The 15,494-nt window shown below is 44.4% G+C and overlaps 1 protein-coding gene and 1 long non-coding RNA gene across 4 annotated transcripts in view; both read left to right on the top strand.

Moving 5' to 3' along the window:
* Positions 1 to 942, top strand: part of LOC111096577 — a 55,522-nt gene extending 54,580 nt beyond the window's left edge. The window contains exon 5 of the long non-coding RNA XR_005361773.1: positions 467 to 942. This is a non-coding gene — a long non-coding RNA (uncharacterized LOC111096577). The remainder of the gene's footprint in view (positions 1 to 466) is intronic.
* Positions 943 to 1,391: 449 nt separating this feature from the next.
* Positions 1,392 to 15,443, top strand: TMEM183A (transmembrane protein 183A). Of its 3 annotated transcripts, none has more exons than XM_038541836.1 (8): positions 1,393 to 1,598; positions 1,895 to 1,984; positions 3,010 to 3,177; positions 7,106 to 7,262; positions 8,185 to 8,365; positions 11,012 to 11,092; positions 13,065 to 13,220; positions 14,737 to 15,443. In XM_038541836.1, the coding sequence occupies exons 1-8, from the start codon at positions 1,490 to 1,492 to the stop codon at positions 14,920 to 14,922; spliced, it is 1,128 nt and encodes a 375-aa protein (XP_038397764.1). In that variant the 5' UTR covers positions 1,393 to 1,489; the 3' UTR covers positions 14,923 to 15,443. The 3 variants fall into 3 exon arrangements, with proteins under 3 accessions (XP_038397765.1, XP_038397764.1, XP_038397763.1); XM_038541835.1 differs by having other exon boundaries at positions 1,394 to 1,598; positions 7,103 to 7,262; XM_038541837.1 differs by lacking the exon at positions 13,065 to 13,220 and having other exon boundaries at positions 1,392 to 1,598; positions 7,103 to 7,262.
* The last annotated feature ends 51 nt before the right edge of the window (positions 15,444 to 15,494 follow it).

The following is a 15,494-nucleotide window of genomic DNA, read 5'->3' as shown; positions in this document are numbered from 1 at the left end:
TCAGCAGGTGAGCACCTGCCCCGGCCCAGGCCGTGACCCTGGGGTCCCAGGATTCAGTCCCACGTCGGGCTCCCCGCATGGAGCCTGCTTCTCCCTCTGCCTGTGTCTCTGCCTCTCTCTCCCTGTGTCTCATGAATGAATAAATAAAATCTTTAAAAAACCCAAAATAGTGTATACCACTGAAAATGAGAACATTTCAGTTCAAACCGTTAAGTTTGCAACAGAGGCGGCGTTTTCTTTTCTTTTTTTATTTACGATAGTCACAGAGAGGGAGAGAGAATGAGGCAGAGACACAGGCAGAGGGAGAAGCAGGCTCCATGCACCGGGAGCCCGACGTGGGATTCGATCCCGGGTCTCCAGGATCGCGCCCTGGGCCACAGGCAGGCGCCAAACCGCTGCGCCACCCAGGGATCCCAGGCGGCGTTTTCAATAGGATTTTTATCTTTTGCACCTTTAACTTCCTCAGAGTCTTGATGCCGGGGTGTTTTAAGCAGAAATCCACGTGGACGTCGGCTTCGTTAATTTTTTTGCGGCCAACGCCGTGAAAGGAAAAGGCTCGGTGCTCAGCAGCTGCGTTTTGAACCTGACAACAAACGCGCGTTACGTACACGTGGGAAAATTATTTCAAGCACTTTTTCTCTTATTTTTTTTAAAGATCTATTTTTATTTATTTATGATAGACATAGAGAGAAAGACAGAGAGGCAGAGACACGGGCAGAGGGAAAAGCAGGCTCCACGCAGGGAGCCCGACGCGGGACTCGATCCCGGGACTCCAGGGTCACGCCCTGGGCTGCAGGCGGCGCCAAACCGCTGAGCCACCCAGGGATCCCCCAGTTTCTCTCAGTGGACAGCCCGCTAGACCTCTGTGTTCAGCTAGACCAGGGCAGCTCGCGGGTAGGAGCCGCCCCGCCGGGCTGCCCCGGCCTTCTCCTCCCCTGCCCCGCCCCCGCCCCTCCCCCCCACGGGGGGTCCACCACGCGGGCGAGCCGCGGGCCGCCGGCGGCACAGCACGGCGCAGCCTCCCTCCGCTCCCCGGACGAAGGGAAGGCCGCCCCTTTCCCCGTCGAGGCTCCCAGTACCTCGCTCGCAGGCGCGTCGGGCCGCCGCGACCTCCGCGGGAGAAACGGGGATGCTCGCGGAGCCCCGCGGGGCCGCCGGCGCGAGGGCCCGGCGTGCGGACGCCCGGGCGACCCCGGAGGCCGCGGTGCGAGCCGGTCCCCGACCGGCGACGCCCCGCAAGGGCCGCGGGCGGAGGCACGCAGGCGCAGGGTGATGACGTCCTCGGCAGCCAGGCGTGGACCCGCGGGTGCCGGATGATGACGTACTCCGAAGCCAGGCGCGGATTGGCTCCCACCTGGGGCGTCGGCCGCCCACGCGACGCGGAGCCCGGGCCTCAGCCTCGCGAGAGCCGCGGACTCCGGGGCGGGATGGCCGCTGAGCCGGGCGGAGCTGGCGCGCGGCTCCTGGAGCCGGCTCTCCGGCCCAAGACATGGCCCGGGGGCCCGGCCCGCTAGGCCGGCCTCACCCCGACTCGGTCGCCATGCCCAAGAGGGGGAAGCGACTCAAGTTCCGGGCCCACGATGCCTGCTCCGGACGAGGTGGGCGAGCGGGCGGGGGCGGGGCGAGCGCCGGGCGGCGCGTAACGGGAGGCGCTGGGGCGGCGGGCGGGAGCGGTGGGGCGGGGAGCTCGGGCTGCGGGCGGCGGGGATCTCGGGCTGCGGGGTGGGAGCTCGGGCTGCGGGCTGCGGGCTGCGGGGCGGGGAGCTCGGGCGGCGGGGAGCTCGGGCTGCGGGCCTGCGGGACTAGGAGCACGGGCGGCGGGGCGGGAGCTCGGGCTGCGGGGTGGCGGGGAGCACGGGCCCAGGCCGCCCCTGAGGTGGCTGCTGTCTTTCAGTGACCGTGGCGGATTATGCCAACTCGGACCCGGCGGTCGTGAGGTCTGGACGGGTCAAGAAGGCCGTCGCCAATGCGGTGCAGCAGGAAGGTAGGCCTGGCGGCGTGGGGCTCCGCCTCGGTGTTTTCCTTGCGAGAGCTCCTGCATACCTTCCGCGGTCCTGCTGTATTCGGAGCGGGTGAAACGGAGGATTCGCCAAGACCAGGGACATTTTATTCTGTAGCAGAAATACCTTATTTCTGTCTCTGCATTTAAAAAAAAAATCTTTGCATACTTTTTTTTTTTTTTTTTTTTTTTGTGGTTTCCACTGCTTGCTTCTCGGTTATTCACCTTTCCCCCTGTGGTTCACATTATATTCCCCCGTTGTTCTGTGTTTGCTTCTCTGTGTGATGACCCTGAAGGATGCTTCTCCTCTCTGGCTTCTCTTACTTTAAAGCCTGTTACTCACAGGTCCCCGAGGCTTGTACCTTTAGGGCGCCTACTGTCTCCACCTGGGAGCAGGGTCCAGCTGGATCCCCTTTCTCTCCAACATTGCTCCTCAGAATTTGTGCAAATGAGAGTAGCATTCACTTTTTGTTTTTATGCTACAGGGTTTGTAGTCGGAGAATAACGCCCTCCCTTTTTCTTCAGATCTGAAGATGACTCTACTAAGGAGTCAGTTTTGTGTTTGTACAAACATTGTACAGATATTTGTATATGTTGGAATTTGCCCATTGCTTTCCAGTTTTCTGTATTTAAAATGCTAACATAGGTGCTATGCGTTTTTAGGCACTAGGTGGCCCAGCGGTTTAGCGCCACCTTTGGCCCAGGGTGTGACCCTGGAGACCTGGGATCGAGTCCCACGTCGGGCTCCCTGCATGGAACCTGCTTCTCCCTCTGTCTGTGTCTCTGCCTCTCTCTGTGTGTCTCTCATGAACAAATAAATAAAATCTTAAAAAAAAAAAAAAAAAAAGTAAAATGCTAACATTTCTCTTTGGTTCTCACTTTCCTTCAGCCGACCCTCTCACACTATTCCCCCCTTCCTTATTCTCATGGGTGTTGATGTCCTGTCTGAGTCATTTGTGTTTCTGGATGGGACTCTGCCATTTCATTCTTCCCTTATTTTCTTCTTCTAGTAAAATCTCTCTGTGGCTTGGAAGCCTCCCAGGTTCCTGCAGTGGAAGCGCTCTCTGGGGTTGGTGAGCCCTGTGACGTCATTGACAGCAGTGACGAGATGGATGCCCAGGAAGAGAGTGTCCATGAGAGAACCATCTCCAGAAAGAAGAAGAGCAAGAGGCACAAAGGTATGGGTTCGCTTGGATTAGTCCTGGTGATACCTGTTCATTTTCTCAGTAGCACAAGAGGTGATACTGGTGGAGAACCAGGGTCTGGATCTTAGTAGTGGGACAGATTTAATATACCAGGGCATTCTACGTTTGTCCAAATTTGAGAAGAGATTGGTAAGAATCAGTAGATTTCTGAGCAGTAAACTCGACTATATTAGCCATTCCCTGAGAACATGTCATCATTAGGTAAGATTCCTATGGTAACATGAATACAAAAAGCCTTTGCATTTCTGGATTTCCGAGCAGGTAAGGACACAAAGATAGGACAAAAAAATGTTTTCTCAGATATGTGGATTATATATAACCGGTTGCATTTCAGCTGAAGTTAGGTATCAACTATGGACTTTAAAGTGGCCTGCAATTTTTAATGTCTGCTTTATGTCTAATAGCTACTGTAGGAAATAGAAAAGTATGTGATTTTATATTTTAGGGGCAATAAAACTCACACAGTGAAACAAAAATAAGCTGATAGTATATAACGTGCCAAACGTTCATGCAGTGGTTTGCTCTATACTTAGTGAATCAGACTTTTTGGGTTGCAACCAGAAGCTTTTTCTCTTTTCTTTTCTTTCCTTTTCTTTTTTTTCTTCTCTTCTCTTCTCTTCTCTTTTTTATTCTTTTCTTTCTTAGCACAAGTGAGGGGGCAGTAGACAGAGGGAGAAGCAGGCCCCCCACTGAGGAGAGAGCCTGACCTGGGGCTTGACCTCAAGACACTGGGATCATGACCTGAGGTGAAGGTGGACCAAATGAGCCACGAGGTGCCCCCAGAATAGCCATTCTTAAAGCTAAAGTGGTTCCAGTGATCACCTAGACTTAGGGGATGCTAAAGTAATAAATTATACGTATATTTTTGGTTTCAGCTCTACCAGAACTTTTACCTGTACTTAAGAGTCAATTAACAGTTTGCAGTTATGCCAATTACTGTCATTGATACCATTCTTTTCCAGAAGACCAAAATTAATACTGATGTTCCTCACACTTCTTTGTTCCTTAAATTCTTTCTTGAAATCCCTACTCATCGTCACCATGCTATTAGAGATTCAACATGCTCTATTTTGTGTTGGGGCACACTCCATAGAACACCTTATAGACTTCTAAAACACGTTTATGGACACAAAATTCACTTTTTTAGAGTGTACAGTTCAGTGGTTTTAGTAGGTTTACATAGTTGTGCAGCTATCATCGTGATCTAAATTTAGACCATTTTTATCACCCCAGACTTATTAGCATTATTCCCCATTCCCTCCCAACCCTCCCACTGCCCTACAGCCCACCCTGCAGACACCACATTGTGTCCCTATGGATTTGCCTGTTCTGGACATTGCATATAATTAGACTCATATAACATGCAGTCTTTTGTGTCTAGCTTTTTTCACTTGGCATGTTTTCAGGTTCACCCATTTTGTAGGATGTATCAGTCCTTCAGTTTTTTCAGTTGGCTATTTTGATAATGCTGCTGTGAACACTCTTGGACAAGTTTTTGCATGGACATATATTTTCATTTCTGTTGGGTATGAGTGAAATTGCTGAATCACATGATAACTAACTTTTTGAATAATTGCCAGTGTGGTTTTTTCAAAAAAATGTTTTATTTATTTATTAGAGCACGTGTGAGAGAGCATGAGCCAGGGGGAGGGGCAGAGGGAGAGACTCTCTGTTCAGCCTCCAACAGGAGGCTCAGTCCCAGGACCCTGGGATCATGACCTGAGCCAAAGGCACACACTTGTTTAACTGAGCAACCCAGGTGCCCCGCCTGTGTGTTTTTTGAGGTTTCCATTTTGCATTCCCACCAGCAGTGTATGGAAGAGGTCCAGTTTTTCTACATTGTCACCAACACTTTTTATTTTCTGACTTTTTTTTTTTTTTTTTTTTCTGACTTTTTAAATCACAGCCATCTTAGTGGATGTCAAGTGGTATCTCATGGTTTTGATTTGCATTTGCATTTTGCTAATGATGTTGAGCCATCTTTTCATGGGTAGGTGCTTATTGCCCATTTGTATGTCTTCTTCAGAGAAATGTCTATTCAAATCCTTTGCCCATTTTTTAAGTTGGGTTGTCTTTTTATTACTGAGTTGTGAGAATTCTTTTTATATTCAGGATATTAGTCACTTACCAGCTATATGATTTGTGGCTTACAGACTTTTAACTATAATTCATCCTTTAGGTGCTTGCTCTGCTTTGCTCTGATTAGGTTCCTTCTAGTCAGACTGGTCTCCCTCCTCCCCCCTCCTTCTTTCTTTTAGCTTATTTTTAATGAAACAAATACAGAAGAAGAGAGGATAGTATAAGGAATCCCATCTAGCTCTTATGCAGCATTAACACCAACTCATGTCCATTTTTGTTTCAACTACTATTACTCACCCCAACGCATATACTGTGCTTTATTCTGTAACAATTTCCAGGTATTGTGTTATCATCTCTAAATGTTTTGGTAGTTCCCTCCAAAAGACAAATACTCTAACGGAAATTAATCATGTCTAAAAATGTTTACAATAATTTCTTGATAGCATCAAAATCCTGTTAGACTTGTCTTTATTGCCGTCACATGTGTTTTGTTTTTCTAAGTATCTGGGCTTCATGTTAGATTTCACTTGGAATACTTTTGCTCGTAACTATCAAAGTTTATTCTGTCTTTCATGGCTTATCTCTGTGAACTTTTCCTTTACTAATTCTATTTCCTACGTTTTGAAGTTTCTTAATAATGATGTTTAAAACACTAACAATTCCTTGTCAGTAATTACTGAGCTTTGTCCCTAAAGACAGCATTTTTAAATAGCATTTTAAATAGCAGTAAACATCCTGATGGGTCTCAGAAATTGTGATAGAGAGTTAATGTGGGAGAAGATGGGGTCTAAACATGGTAGGACTGAGCCTTCAGTGATCACTGGAATCTACAGGAAAGATTAGGAACCAGAGAAGAGGATGTTTTAGAGGTACTGGTCTCTGGTATGAAGAACCCACTGCAGTAACGCAATTGAGTCATACTGCCGCAGGAAGCAGTTAGCTCAAAAGGTAGAGGCAGCTTTGGAGAGGTAGTGTAGGGTCTTTTTGGAAAGAAACAGAAAGAAGAAAGCTGGCTTTTTGTTAGTTCTGTGACTAGGTCTGAATTACAGGTTAGGGGTAAGGTTTGCCCGAATGCAAGTGTCCTTATGGAATGTGAGTTTTTACTTGGACCTGAGACACCTAAATGTACTTAACGAAGTGTGAAGGAGAATGAGGTGGGGATGCATTGTCACAGGGCATCTTTGAGTAGTGAACACCGTGGCTGGCAATGAAATGAGGAACTAGAAGGAGAGGAACATGCCTACTGGCATTTATTGAGTAATGAAAATATACTGTAACTTACTTATTGAGCTTGCACTTTGGGGTTTCCTCATATCATTTTAAAATCAGTTGTTTTAAATGATTGAACTGAAGAAAATGTTTGGTGGAAGGGGATCACGAGGGGGAAATCAGGGGCAGAGTTTATAGTGCAAAGTTAGAATTTGGAATAGAAACCTGGGTGTTTACTGTAACTAGTGGTAAGATTATGTCTTCTGACTAGTAAAATGGGCTCAGTAATATTTTCCTTGTATCTGTTGACGAATTATTAGAGTAGAATGATATAACGTGTAAAACTTTGAAAAACTTTGAAAACTTCAAATAGCAAATACATAGTATGTGAATAGTTGTTAAAGAAAGGGCTTAAGAATGAGACCCAGTCACTTGGGCAACAGGAAGCAAACATTTCCAGTAGCTAGAATAAGCAGGAAATGATTAGTCTGAGAGGCTTCGTTGGACCTATTTTAAACTCTGCAAGCCCTGGGAGAATTGAAAGGATTGGGGATCTTTAGATATGTGCATAATCGAAGGTCAGAGGTCATAGCTCTTTTTTCTGTTTCAGAAGACCTGGACGGAGCTGGAGGAGAAGAGTATCCTATGGATATTTGGCTATTACTGGCCTCCTATATCCGTCCTGAAGACATTGTGAATTTTTCCCTGATTTGTAAGAATGCCTGGACTGTCACTTGCACTGCTGCCTTTTGGACCAGGTTGTACCGAAGGTGCGACCTCAGAAACTTACTCTATTATCTGTGTAGCTGATTTCATTGCTGTTTGTGATTTGGAGCTACTTCCTGGACAGTGACCTCTTTTCATTTTCTCTACTCCATGCCTGGGCATGAGCCTGGCTTTGGATTCCTTGAGCCCCTCTCTACTTTAAAATTGGTATTATTAATTTCTCCAGATAATTGTCTTTCCTTTGGTTGCCCCCTCCCCTCATTCAGTGTCCACTTTCAGCAAAAAGTCTTACATCAAGTCTTAAAAAGAATGGTTTGACTTGTCTTCAGAAGTTTATCTTAGCTAGAATTTTCAAAAGCTGCAGATGCCTATCTTTTTTCCTTTCTAACTGAATTAGCTGTTTCTTAGTTGGGTGGTTATCTGGAAGTATCATAGTTTTTGCACTCATGCTTCCCTATGCATAGTTGTAGTAGTGAGTAAATGACAGGATTAGTAAGACAACTGGCTTTTGATACCGGGTGTGGAAGTGTAATGAAGATTATAAACTGTCAGTAGGGGTGTTGTGGGAAGGGATGTTGGGGTAGAAGGGTGTACAGAATTTGCTGAGACCTATGATGGGACAACCTGGTGGCTCTTCAGTATACATTCCTTTTGAACAACTGAAGTATATTGTACTGGTGTCATTTTTTAGAGTAAAATAGGATTTAGAATTTTAACATGGATGGAGTGGAGGATTATAAGGTATATGTGAATTGGGTTTTGCATAGCAAAGAAGCAAAAGTAGCCAAGAAATGAAGGTAGTGATGTGTGCTTGCGTGCGTGCGTGTGTGTATGAGGGAACACTGGACAAGCTAACTGCTGGGCAGCAGAATAGTATAATTAAGTTCATACAGAGAGTCCTAGGAGACTGACCTAGAGCAGGAGAGACAGGTCGCATATTGGTAGGAGTAATGTGTCATGTTTCAGGCACTACACGCTGGATGCCTCTCTGCCTTTGCGCCTGCGACCAGAATCAATGGAGAAGCTGCGCTGTCTCCGGGCGTGTGTGATCCGATCTCTATACCATATGTATGAGCCCTTTGCTGCTCGAATCTCCAAGAATCCAGCCATTCCAGAAAGCACTCCCAGCACATTAAAGAATTCCAAAGTAAGTGAGGATTATTGTTGGGGGCTAACTAGGGGACTCTTATGGTGGGCCTCTTAATATGGCTTGTCTCCAGCTTCCTTGATGGGGAGGGCTAGGGCTATATGTCCCAGGCTGTTAGAGGTCTAATACAAACTTTCAGGACTCAAAGGTTTCACTTCTCTAAGACATTCCTGCTCTGCTGGGCTGGTTCCTCTTATCTTTATAGCTTTCTTGTGCTTTTAGCATATTCTTTATTCTCTTTAATATGTTCTCATGCATTGTACATTGGACCATTTTAGATGATTTTGATGGTTTGGGTTAGGAAGAGCACAACTCGAATGGTAGATGTAAACCATAATTCTTACAAGATGCTGTAAATCATGATGCAAAGATATAGCATGAACACCTTAGTATTTTCTTTTCCTAATGTGACCTTGATATCTGGGATTCTTTCTTCTTATTGACCTCCTTAAAAGATTTTTGTGTGGACTTTTAACATATGCTAATTGCCCACTATTGCCAAGCTCTCGGCTAGGTCATTTCAGAGACTATAAGGTATTCCTACCCATAGACTTTAGCTCTCTAAAATTCTTCCTGTGTCCTAGGCTATTTCTTATATCTTGGGGTGGCCCTAGTAGTTTATATTCATACACTGTATTCAGGTGTTCGGCATTCTTTTGATTTGTAAACAGATCTGTTAGCCTTTGGCCCTTTCTCCCTTTTTCTCCATAATGAAACATCCAGGGAACCCACCTTTGCCAAGCTACACCAGTACAACAGATAGGATGACTTAGGCAAGTTGATGTCTCAGCCTATTTCTCCTTCAACTAATACCAGTGTCTGAATTTTGTATCTTTCAAGTTGGTGGGTAATTTTTATTACTCTGTTCCTACCCCAAATCTAGTGTTCTGTAGCACTTTCTGTTCTCTCCTTTTTTTTTTTTTTTTTTAAATATTTTTTTTCTTTTATTTATTTATGATAGTCACAGAGAGAGAGAGAGGCAGATTCACAGGCAGAGGGAGAAGCAGGCTCCATGCACCGGGAGCCCGATGTGGGATTCGATCCCGGGTCTCCAGGATCGCGCCCTGGGCCGAAGGCAGGCGCCAAACCGCTAGGCCACCCAGGGATCCCGCTTTCTGTTCTCTCCTATTTTGTTTTTGTGTGTTCCGTAATGAAGCTTCTCCCCTAGTTTAGCTCCACTGTGATAATATTCCACCTGGCACATATCGATCGAAAGGGTACTCTTGGTTTCAAGATTATCGAGGTTCCTTTGAGAGTTGCAAACTGAGATGGTCAGGGCCCTAGGCTGAGCTCAATTTAACATCACACTAGCTGGTGGCTTTAGGGTGGAGGAGAATGCGGGGCGAGTAGAATTTCACCAGCAGCTGCTGCTTCTAGTAACACGAGTGGACGGTGTATCATCTCGCACTTGCAGTTTCCCTCCCCCAGAAACATTTGATAGTATCAGACCAACTGTGACAAGGTGGAGATCATCCCAAAGCTAACCATGCCAGGTGTGAATCAGTTGCTGGGCGTAGAGCAGCGTTGGACAAACTCCTCATGCTTGACACATCCTAGCGGCTCCAGTGCGCAATGCAAGTGCTACTGCCTAAATCGAAAATACCTGTGTCTAATATTCTTACCACTGTATATTAATTTTTTGAAAGAAGATTATAAAAAGCCAAGGTGGTGATAACTGAGATGTTAATCCAAACAGTAAGCCTAGGCCACCTGGCTGCTGCTTTTGTGCCTTGTTGTTAGAGATCTCTGAAGAAGATTGGGACCTGCAGTGACAGGTGTCCCATGCATGGCCTTGCCACGTGTATAACCATAATAGCATGGCATTCAGGGAGTTGGCAGCACACCTAAAGGAAGTTGTCCCACGTTCCTGGACTCCAGCTTTTCGTATTTGATTCTCCCTCTCTCTCTTTTCAATAGCATAGCTTGTATGGGACACTGGAGCCGCTGTGATGGCAGCAGAAGTGTTTGCCCCTTAAAGCCAAGCCCATTATTTTTGATGGAACAGCAGGACGTACAGGGCATGTCTGAAGGGCAGGACAGCTGGCACGGCGGACGACCCACCCCTTGTCCCCTGGGAGGTACTTAACTTCTTGTGTTAACCCTAGCTGTAGCCTGACTTTCCTGGAGGGGCTTACTCTAGACTGGATTCAGCCCAGCTCTGTCATTTTCACACCGGCTCTCTGCTCCCAGGTGGTCCTGAGTGGCTTGCTCCTATTCAGGGCCGGCCATCTCTGCCTGCCTTACGGCTTTGTTATCATCTTGCCTGGTGGCTAATAGCTGCCCTTATATTTTTATATAGAGGAGTAGCTTGCTGAATCAGAGAATGTCCCAGTCTCTGGAGACCATGTTTCTGTCTTTAAAGATGAGAACAGTGGGGGTTGCCCTCTACAGCATCTGAGGTTGACTTATATTGGTCCCTCTTCTCTTTACTGAATGGCCTTGGGACTGGCTCTTTTCATGTTGCACCAGTGTCAAACTGGGGGGCGGGGGGTTCTCTGTGCCAAAGTAAAATCTCAGCATTGGGACTGTGGCTGGCTTTGGAGCTGTCAGACAGGTTTTTGCTGATTATTTTTTGATACTTTATTTGGATTTTTTCCTTTTCTATCTTTTATTATTTATTTATTATTTATTTTTATTTTCTTACAGTGCTTACTTTTCTGGTGCAGAAAGATTGTTGGGAACAGACAGGAACCAATGTGGGAATTCAACTTTAAGTTCAAAAAACAGGTATGTAGTTGTATCTTCTCTTTGTTTTTTAGGTGGTATGTTCTAATAAATTTCACTAGGTATAAAATTGCCTTATTAAAATCAATAGTACCCATCAAAATTTACAATAATGTTGTGAAAAGAAAAGGAAGAAGAACTATTCTACGTGAAAGAGACATGGCAGGGGCACCTGGGTAGCTCAGTGGTTGAGCGTCTGCCATCAGCTCAGGTCATGATCCCAGGGTCCTGGGATGGAGCCCCACATCGGGCTCCCTGCTCCGCGGGGAGTCTACTTTTTCCTTTCCCTTTGCTGCTCCTCCTGTCCCCTGCTTGAGCTCTTTCCCTCTCTCTCTCTGTCAAATAAGTAAATAAACTATTAAAAAAAAAGTAATGAAAAAGTCATGGCAGTATAATAGCTGAATGTAAAGAGTAAACCTCGAGTGGGTACTGAATCAGGGAGCAAACAGCTCTAATAGACACTTGGGACAATTGGAGAGATTTGAGTATGCTATAAATGTTAGATGATGTGAAATTATCATTAATTTCTCAGATGTGATGATGATACTCTGGTTCTATATAAGTGTCTATTCGTGCCAAGTAAGGGTCCTGCGTGAGTGCTACTTTCAGATGGCTTTGTCCCCTCCACCGTTTTATTTTATTGTTTTATTTTATTTTTTAAAAGATTTTATTATTTATTCATGAGAATACACAGAGAGGAGACAGAGAGAGAGGCAGAGGCACAGGCAGAGGGAGAAGCAGGCTCCATGCAGGGAGCCCGACGTGGGACTCGATCCGGGGTCTCCAGGGTCACGCCCTGGGATGAAGGCAGGTGCTAAACTGCTGAGCCACTCGGGCTGCCCTCCTCCACCGTTTTATACATAACATGAGAGGTGAGAGGAGAGGAAGCAAATATGGTGAAATATCTAATGGTAGAGGGCATATGGGAGTTTATTGCATTATTTTAGTAACCTTCTGTGTAGTTGATTACCTAAAGGTGGGAAAAAGGGAAAAACGTGTTATAACCATGTACTGAGGTTATTTGCCTGTAATTTTTTGTTTTTCAAAGCACATGTATTTGTAAACAGCAGTAATTTATGTGGTTTTACACTTCAGGCCGTTTGGGGAAGTCATGAGGAAAGGCACTAACTGCAAGAGGCTATTTATAAGAAGAATAGATAGTAATCTCTTTCTGCTTCTTGCTTGGACTGTACCCGAGATCTTGGCCAGTGTGAGGATCTACTTTGCCTTTACTTCTCCTCAGCAGCCTCATGTCTTCTTCTGTCTCCCCTTCTTAGTATCTCACTGAGGAGACACATTACAAATATGATCAGTTATCCCTCACTTGATGGCTGGTGAGTTACAGATAAGTTTATAATGAAAGTAAATCATATTTTTCCATTGGTTTTTCATAAACATGGTTTTAGGGAAGAATTTTGGCTTCCAGTCATTTGATATTAATAAGATGTGTTCAAACTGTGATACCCATTAGATGTTGATGGAAAGTCCACCATAGGACCTTTCTGGGAAGGGGCTGCAGAGCGGTCTCAGCGGTGTCCAAGCTGAGACCAGAATTAACTGTAGGAAGGTGAATGCTCAGCTTTCCTTTAGGTTTGAGACTTGTGGTTCCTTTATTTATGGTGCCTAGAATTAGATGGCCACGTCTGCTTCTATCCCTTTTGTGCAGCAGATGTTCTTTGGAGTCTGACGAGTCATGAGGAATATGCAATCTTTGAAACATTGGCGAGCCTCTGACAGAACTCTTAAGTTTCCATTTCTTGCCAGGTGGCAGGAAATACCGTCTAAGTGAAGCGTATACCCACTGCCATGTTGCTCATCCAAATGTGTCTCCTCTTCTTTCAGAGGGCAGGTTTTCCTTGATCTCTGTAGAAACCAATATGCAATATGTATGTAAAGAGAGCCATAGGATTTTCGCTGAAGTCCCAGAGTCATCAGCATTTCCTCTAAGCCATTAGAGTAATTCTGTTTGCTTCAGTCCCCTAGATTAAAGAGCAAATGTATGGGAGGCTTGCAGCCTCCCATTCAGTATGAAGATGTTCATACCAACCCAGACCAGGACTGCTGCCTCTTACAGGTCACCACCCTCAACTTCATCTTTATTCCAATTGTCATGGGAATGATATTTACCCTGGTAAGTGGAGACGGAATGTCATCCTTCTCTCTCTCATAGACTCTCACTATACCTATACCTAAAACCTATACCTAAACCTATACCTAGGTTTTTATTTTTATTTTCTTTAAAGTTTTTATTTATTTATTTATTCATGAGAGACACAGAGAGAGGCAGAGACACAGGCAGAAGGAGAAGCAGGCTCCATGCAGGGAGCCTGATGCGGGACTCGATCCGGGACTCCAGGATTATGCTCTGGGCCGAAGGCAGGTGCCAAACCGCTGAGCCACCCAGGGATCCCCTATACCTAGGTTTTTAAAGAAATTTGTAATTTAACCATTGAGGAAGAGATCTTGAAGAATAATTTTTTTAAGAGTCTGAAAGCAGACTTGTGTATTAGGAACAGATTTATGGAGAAGTTAATTATATCCGAGAATACTTGTTTTTTTCTTATAGTAAAGGGAATATTTTTATGTCTTCTGTGTCATGATCACTAATATTTGAGAAACATTATCCTTTCAGAGATAACAATGAGGCTTATAAATGAGCACTGTATGTCGGGACATTGAGGCACGCTTGCAGTGTCATAAATGGAATACTGAAATGTAGGGTCACCAGCTCTGTCCCTTATGTGATGGTGACTATTCAAGCTTTAGCTAAGAATTAGAGTAGTAAATAACAAATATGTCTCTGGCACATTTTCCAGGTTTTTAAAATTCTCAACTGAATTGAGAACTTGAGAGAGTTCATGTAATTTATCTTCTCTGTCCTTTAGCCTTATGTTCAGAGATACATGGAATTCCTTCTTCTATACTGAAAATAGTTTTATTCTTTTTTTTAATGGTAAAATAAATAATACTTCATGTAAAGAATGTAAATAATACATAAATACATTAGAATGTAAATAATACATAAATACATTAGTAAAAAATAATACATAAATACGTTTATTCTTCTCTAACTACTAACCTTTTGGGAACTTTTTTTTTTAACATATCTGTTATGTATTTGTATACGCCTAATCTCTTAAATAAATGTATATAATTGAGATTATATCATATATGCTGTATTGGTTGTGAGGCACCTGTCCCCTCCCTCTAGATTAAGTCACATTAATGACCTAGTTATATATTCATTTTCTGTGTACTTGATACTCATACAGTCCTGTTCAAACTAGTGTGTATATAAACAGATTTAGAGATTTTGTGGTTTATTTTACCAAAAATGTGATCAGATGTATGTGTCATGCATCTTTTTTGACTTGCTCAACAATATCTCCTCAGAACCTCTTCAAATCAGTTCGTATAGTTCTAACACAGTTTTTAAAAATTGGTTTCAGTGCTAGTCTAAGTGCATGTATCCTAATTTATTCAGTCATTTGAGAGGCTTTCTTTACCATAGTTTAAATATGAAGAATTTCATTTTGTGGCCTAGCTAGGGCCTAGCTAAATTTTGTCTAGACTGTCTTTATTTCAGAATGAACCATGGGAAAACAGGGTTGTTTAATTTGGGTGCTGAATTTGCTCTTCCCTCCTAGTTTACTATCAATGTGAGCACGGACATGCGGCATCATCGAGTGAGACTGGTGTTCCAAGATTCTCCTGTCCATGGTGGTCGGAAACTGCGCAGTGAACAGGGTGTGCAAGTCATCCTGGACCCAGTGCACAGCGTTCGGCTCTTTGACTGGTGGCATCCTCAGTATCCGTTCTCCCTGAGAGCATAGTTACTGCTTCCTGTCCCTGAGGGCAGCGCTGAGCTAGGCCAGTCCATTAGTAATCAGATGCCAGTTTGGAAGGGGTGTCTGGATTGTTTATCTGGTTAGTAATGCACATGCTCCTCTGGTTCCTGGGGCTCCTATTAGGGGAAGGAGAAGGATTGAATCAAGAGGAAAAACAACTATGATTTATAAACATATTGTAATGTAAAAATTTGCATTTGAAAGGAAAAACCTGGCCCTATTTTCTGTGTTAAAACCCCATTTGGTGCTATTGAGTTTGTTGTTCTTTATTCTTTTATCCCAGCAAAAATGGATGATCTTGCTCTAGGGAAAAATTAAACCCTTCAATCTCCAAACAGGGAAGTTTCAGCATTCCCTTGTGATCAGAGAGGAGGCTTCAAGGCCTAAAATTGTTGCTATTGTTACTTCCCATTAAGCTGCCCCTCAAATTCAAGTGAATATTTTCTCTTCTCCCTTTACCTTTCTCCAGAAATAAAGCAGGTGACAGGGTTTTCAGAATCTTATAAGATTGACTTGTGTATCTTTCTTTAAACATATTTTTTGGATGTTTATTGCGT

The sequence above is a fragment of the Canis lupus genome, chromosome 7 (assembly GCF_011100685.1).
Source record: "Canis lupus familiaris isolate Mischka breed German Shepherd chromosome 7, alternate assembly UU_Cfam_GSD_1.0, whole genome shotgun sequence".
Lineage (NCBI taxonomy): Eukaryota > Metazoa > Chordata > Mammalia > Carnivora > Canidae > Canis > Canis lupus.
This window is presented reverse-complemented; position numbering and strand designations above follow the sequence as displayed.

What these genes read in the sequence shown, in the direction of transcription:
- TMEM183A (XM_038541835.1), top strand. Translation starts at nt 1,490, where the DNA reads ATGGCCCGGGGGCCCGGCCCGCTAGGCCGGCCTCACCCCGACTCGGTC. An exon ending in TGGACCAGGTTGTACCGAAG is followed by an intron (nt 7,263 to 8,184) that starts GTGCGACCTCAG and finishes GTCATGTTTCAG; the next exon opens with GCACTACACGCTGGATGCCT. An exon ending in TGGGAATGATATTTACCCTG is followed by an intron (nt 13,221 to 14,736) that starts GTAAGTGGAGAC and finishes CTTCCCTCCTAG; the next exon opens with TTTACTATCAATGTGAGCAC.